At 48.6% G+C, this 5,613-nt stretch overlaps 1 protein-coding gene across 1 annotated transcript in view; it reads right to left on the reverse strand.

Moving 5' to 3' along the window:
• LOC106814318 (neurogenic locus notch homolog protein 2-like) overlaps positions 1-5,424 on the reverse strand; it is a gene marked incomplete at its 5' end in the record, with an annotated part of 11,407 nt that extends 5,983 nt beyond the window's left edge. Inside the window, 2 exons of the mRNA XM_014818619.1 lie at positions 3,848-4,141; positions 5,293-5,424. Of these exons, the coding sequence (XP_014674105.1) occupies positions 3,848-4,141; positions 5,293-5,424 (426 nt within the window). The remainder of the gene's footprint in view (positions 1-3,847; positions 4,142-5,292) is intronic.
• Positions 5,425-5,613: the final 189 nt, after the last annotated feature.

The raw sequence follows: 5,613 nt of genomic DNA on the forward strand, positions 1-5,613 counted from the left end.
ATGCCCCAACTTTTGCCGTGAGGGCCTGATACCCCTCCATCCCCTTTATGTTGTCTCGCCCGTAGTTGTCTTACAACAGCCCTATAGTCTGCTTTTCCCCCGCTGCTTTTTCAGGCACGGTATTCATTAGTTTGCGCGTCATCCGGCAGGATGGTCACTTCGCACCGACAGCAGAAAGATGAAGCACAGATCTACAAAATAAACGAAAATCACTCATCACACACAAATCTACTACTATCAAACACGAGCCACTGGATGTTAATAAATGGAAGAGAACAGTTAATAAGAATTCCGATGTCAACTGTCGAAATTAAGAAATAAAAGTCAGTGACGATAACAAGCATATACAGAGAATCGCATAACACGAAGGCCTATATTTCTAATCCGCGACCCCACCGCCTGCGCGGGTTGTGACGATACTGGGCGCGCTGCGGGCAGCACACGATAAACGCCAGAAGGGTTTTTAAGGGCAAGCACAACATAGTTCAAACGCGACGGGCCCCGTTATAAGTGGCAAAGGTAGTCCAAGATTAACACAGAGATAAATACGAATACAGAAGAAACCGATTACCGCAACAGTGCTAAAGATCTGGTGGCGCTCCGGCATCTAACTAGTAATTATTTCTTAAAATGCATATTTAATCCACGTGAAGCCAGGTATGCCAGAGATTGTGGTCGGCCTGACACCACCCGTCAGAGTCTGAGAGGTCAGCTTGAGCTTTCACTTTACATACAACTCGCGTTCTATGCAGACACATACGTGTCTCACATCGTGGTGAATGAGCACATCAATTCTGTGTTGTGTTACGCCCAGTACAACAGGATTAGTAGTCTCCGTCAGATAACACAGCAAATTATATGAAATCCGTAATAGCCTAGACAAAGTACGATAATTGTATCTCTGGCAAGCGTAACTGTGGCGACTTTGAGTGGAATAGCGAAACCTTCGACGAAAAACGCATCGATCACCGAAAGCATAATTTTTCCACTTAATTGAACAAGCGCACTCCATTGGTCCCCATGTCTACCAATATTATAGATCTCTAACTGTTAATTAACTAATATTGTGAAGGAACACTAATCAATGCAAGTCTCGCGATTCTTCTCATAGGTCCTGATTCTATGAATCTGCCCGTGGCGACAATTTCTCGCTTCCTGCGTAGCGAACGGCAGGCACAATGTCTTGGACATACGGCACGGGCCGGGGATGCCGTCATTCGTCTGCGTGTGTTCGCGGCCGCTTCCACGGGATGCAGTGCGAACATCTCTAGGACCTGAGAGCGCACTCGGCATCTCAGCGAATGCAGCCGTTCCCGTCCGTGCAAACGATAATGGCGCGTGATACTGTAACGGCTGCGGGGTCTTGCTTCTTCCTAATGCTGGCTTTGTCTTCTGCGACTGCCCGAAAGCGGAATTCACCGGACGTCAGCTGACGAAAAACAGTCTTTTAGGTAACGTTGCTAATATTGATTTAATAGGTGGGATAAGAGTACGCAACTAGCGCGCAGCGCACAACATCACACACACAAGCACACACACACAAATTCCGCGGCCAAACACAACACATAACACAAACAACAAAACACACAACACACACACACAGCACACACACAGTCACGCACGCGCGCGCGCAGAGCGACGACCACAAACACACACCAATCCCAGATCTCGGCGCCAGCCCACGGCCACACATCACCCACATCCACACAACACTTCCCGGGACTCCCACCACACAACACACACACACACAACACACACACACCCAGCAGCACGCACAAACACCTCAACATATATATAATACAGCACACGCATACACACACATACACGCACACTACGCCAGTCCGACACACATACATTCGCGCACACACACACATCACACACAAAACACACAAGACAACACACCACAACACAACCACAACACAACACACACACACGCGCCCGCTGCGCAGCGGCACGCAAACCACACTAGCCACACACAACACTCACACGCACGACAATACCCACGACACACACCTCGGCCCACACACACACACCACACACACACGTCCACACACCCACATAAGTATAATAACATACACACACGCATACACCACCATACACGCACACACACACATACACACTCACACCACGACGCACGCAGCGACACACACACAGCCACTAACAGCTGCCGGCCACGCACACACAACACACATGCACACACACACAGCCACACAACCCACACACACACGGCCGACCCACCACACACACCCACACACACCAGGCACCAACACACACACGCATCAGCACAAGGACACGAGCCACACATATATATATATAGTATAATTACCAAGACGATTCCACACACACATGACACGCAACAACACACAACATACACGCACACCACATCCACCTCGGCCAGCCCGGGCCGCTCCGCCCGCCGGCCGCACGCCACGCACGACCGCCGCCGCCGCCGCCGCCGCCGCACACAATAAATAAACATGTACATACACCTTTATCTCACACTCTCTACTCCTACCCCCCCCCCTTTTACCACCATCACCACCGCCGCCGCCGCACACAATAAATAAACATGTACACCTTTATCTCACACTCTCTATCTAACCCCCTCTCTTACCACCATCACCACCGCCGCCGCCGCTATTATACACCTCTACCCAACCATGAGAACGAAAGCTCTCTGCGCACGATCAACAGGCGCCTGTATATACCTATAGCTCCTACTTACAGAACGACAGCAGTGTAGCCACGAGCAATGCACGGGTGTTCATAATGGGTCGCGAGAGCCAACGTCTTGCACTCGCTGCAGGCGCGATGATTCTCGTTGTTACCGTAGACTAACTAGCAGCAGACACAGCAGAAATTGCGACGTCGAGCACTCTCGTTTGCCGTCACATGGTCGGGTCTCGCAACGGTGATCGCATTGAATTAGGCGTCTGCTAATATTAGTGTAGGGGGCAGATAGTTCCGTCATCGCTAGACTCGCTTTCGGCGCTTGCCGTTGGGAGTACACAAGCTGCGTTTGCTGTCCGGTCGAGGGCGGGCTGGCTGTATTGGGTGTAATGGATAGCAAGTGCTAACGGTCATCAGTTATTTTTGGTAGGTTATTGCGACCTGTCGTGTCCTGTAGGTCGGAATATTGAGCGGAAGAACTGTCCTAATGCGCAAAGGTTTTATAGTGAATTCGTTTGCCAGAATCAGGACTGACAAGAACACACAACGTTTTATGATATTACGATGTTACAAGATGTTACAAGATGTTACGATGTCTATATGATTTTGAAACGTTCTGAAGCCCCTACCCGCCACCATCACACATATAATTGACAAGAATGTATATATATATATATATATATATATATACTGTATGCTTTCCATTAGTTCATTAAATACTCGGAAACATTTGTAAGGTTCCACGACTCTTTCGAACTTGAGTAAAGACAAGTTTGTTGGCTTTGCCTTTAGCGAGAAAATCATATATACACTGGTGTAGTTACAATAAGTGCATGGTCGCCGCTACGTTTTGAAACGTGTCCACAAGCCCTCATTCACCAGGGTTATTCGTTGGGTAGTCATCTGTCAGTCGGGTACCGTGCGTCTAAACATCTATCTAGCCTAATGGGATTCAGAGAAACCGTAACAGTCGTTTCCAGGCAGGAAAACGTGAGGTAACTTGGTTCGGTAAACAACATGATAACACCAAGTACTGCCTCCTGTGTGTGTGTGTGTGTTTGTGTGTATGTGTGTGTGTTGGCGCGAATGTGTGTGTGTGTGTGTGTGTGTGTGTGTGTGTGTGTGTGCACGCGCGTGTGCAGTTACTTATCCACCTATTAAATAATATACAACTTACCTAAGCTGTTTTCACAGTGACGTCCGGTGAATCCGCTCGGGCAGTCGCAGAAGACAAAGCCAGCATAGAAGAAGCAAACCCCGCCGTTCAGACACGCGCCATTATCGTTGCACGACGGGAACGGCTGATTTGCTGATGCCAGTGCGCTCAGTCCAAGAGACTGGTCGCACTGCATCCCCGTGAAGCCGCCGCGACACACGCAGACGAACGCATCCCGGCCCGTGCCTATGTCCAAACATGTGCCTCCGTTCGCACAGGAAGCAGAAATGTCGCACGGAGATTCATAGAACAGGCCTATGAGGAAGAATCGCAGTTGCATTGATTAGTGTTCCTTCACAATATTAGTTAAATTAAAGTAAATTAAATATTGGAGACATGGAAATGGATTCGCTTGTTCAATTAAGTGGAAAATATGCTTCGTGATCATGCGTTCGTCAAGTTCGCTATTACCATCTCGAAAGTCGCACAGTTATACGCTGCAGAGATACAATTTCGTACTTGTCTAGGATATATACGGATTTTATATAATGCTGAGTTATCGACGAGATACTAATCCTTTGTACTGGCGTAAAACAACACAGAATTGAGGCTCATCACACGATGTGAGTACACGTATGTGTCTGCAGAGAACGCGATGTATTAAGTAAAACAAGCCTGACCTCATCTGACGTGGTTCAGTCGACCTCAATCTCGGAGCATACCTGCTTACGTGATTAAATATGCATTTAAGAAAAAATACTAGTTAAATGCCGAGGCCACTCAGACGTTACACTGTTGGTAATCGGTTTCTCTGATCGATTATCTCGTGTAATCTTGGACTTAACCTTCACTTATAACGGGGCCGTCGCGTTGAACATGTGTTGCTTGCCCTTAAAACCTCTTCTGGCATTTTATGTGTGCGCCCGCAGCGCCCCAGTACGTCACAACGCGCAGGGTCGCGATAAATATAGCCTTCGTGTTATGGATCTCTTATATCTGTTATGTCACTGACTTTATTTCTTAATTTCGACAGTTGACATCGGAATTTCTTATTAACTGTTTCTTCCATGTTATTAATCAGTGGCTCGTGTTTTGTGTAGTGATTTGTGATGAGTGATTTCGTTTATTTTGTGCGTGCTCACTCTCTGTGGTCGCGTGACCACCGCCGATGACAAACTAATGGAATACCTGCTGAAAAGCAGGGGAAAAGCAAACTATAGGCGTTGTAAGACAACTACGGGAGACAACCAAGGGGATGGAGGGGGTATATGGCTCAGGCAAAAGTTGGCATCAGACCTGGCAGAACCTCCCGTCGGCCGGCGTACTGACGGTCGTATCATACGCATCCTTATTTCGAACTGGTTACGGAATAAACGCCGGCCCTCCTCCGGCGAAAATCATTGGGTTTCTTCGGCGCACCCGTACCTCTCGCAGCAATAGCGCTCCTGTTTCGCGACGACACCTACTTGTTTCGCAGTTTCGTCCGCTGAAGCCATCCTCACACGAGCAGAAGTAGTTGATAGAGCCCAGCCGGCGACATGATCCTCCGTTGAGACAGGGCTGAGATGCGCAGAGATTTCCGGCCGCCGTCGCCACCGCTACGCGATCAATAAACGTGTACACCGTTATCTCACACTTTCTATCTAACCTTCCCCCCTTTTACCACCATCACCACCGCCGCCGCCGCCGCCGCCGCACACAATAAATAAACATGTACATACACCTTTATCTCACACTCTCTATCTAACCCCCTCTCTTACCACCATCACCACCGCCGCCGCCGCTAT

The sequence above is a fragment of the Priapulus caudatus genome, unplaced genomic scaffold (assembly GCF_000485595.1).
Source record: "Priapulus caudatus unplaced genomic scaffold, Priapulus_caudatus-5.0.1 Scaffold904, whole genome shotgun sequence".
Taxonomy (NCBI): Eukaryota; Metazoa; Priapulida; class Priapulimorpha; order Priapulimorphida; family Priapulidae; genus Priapulus; species Priapulus caudatus.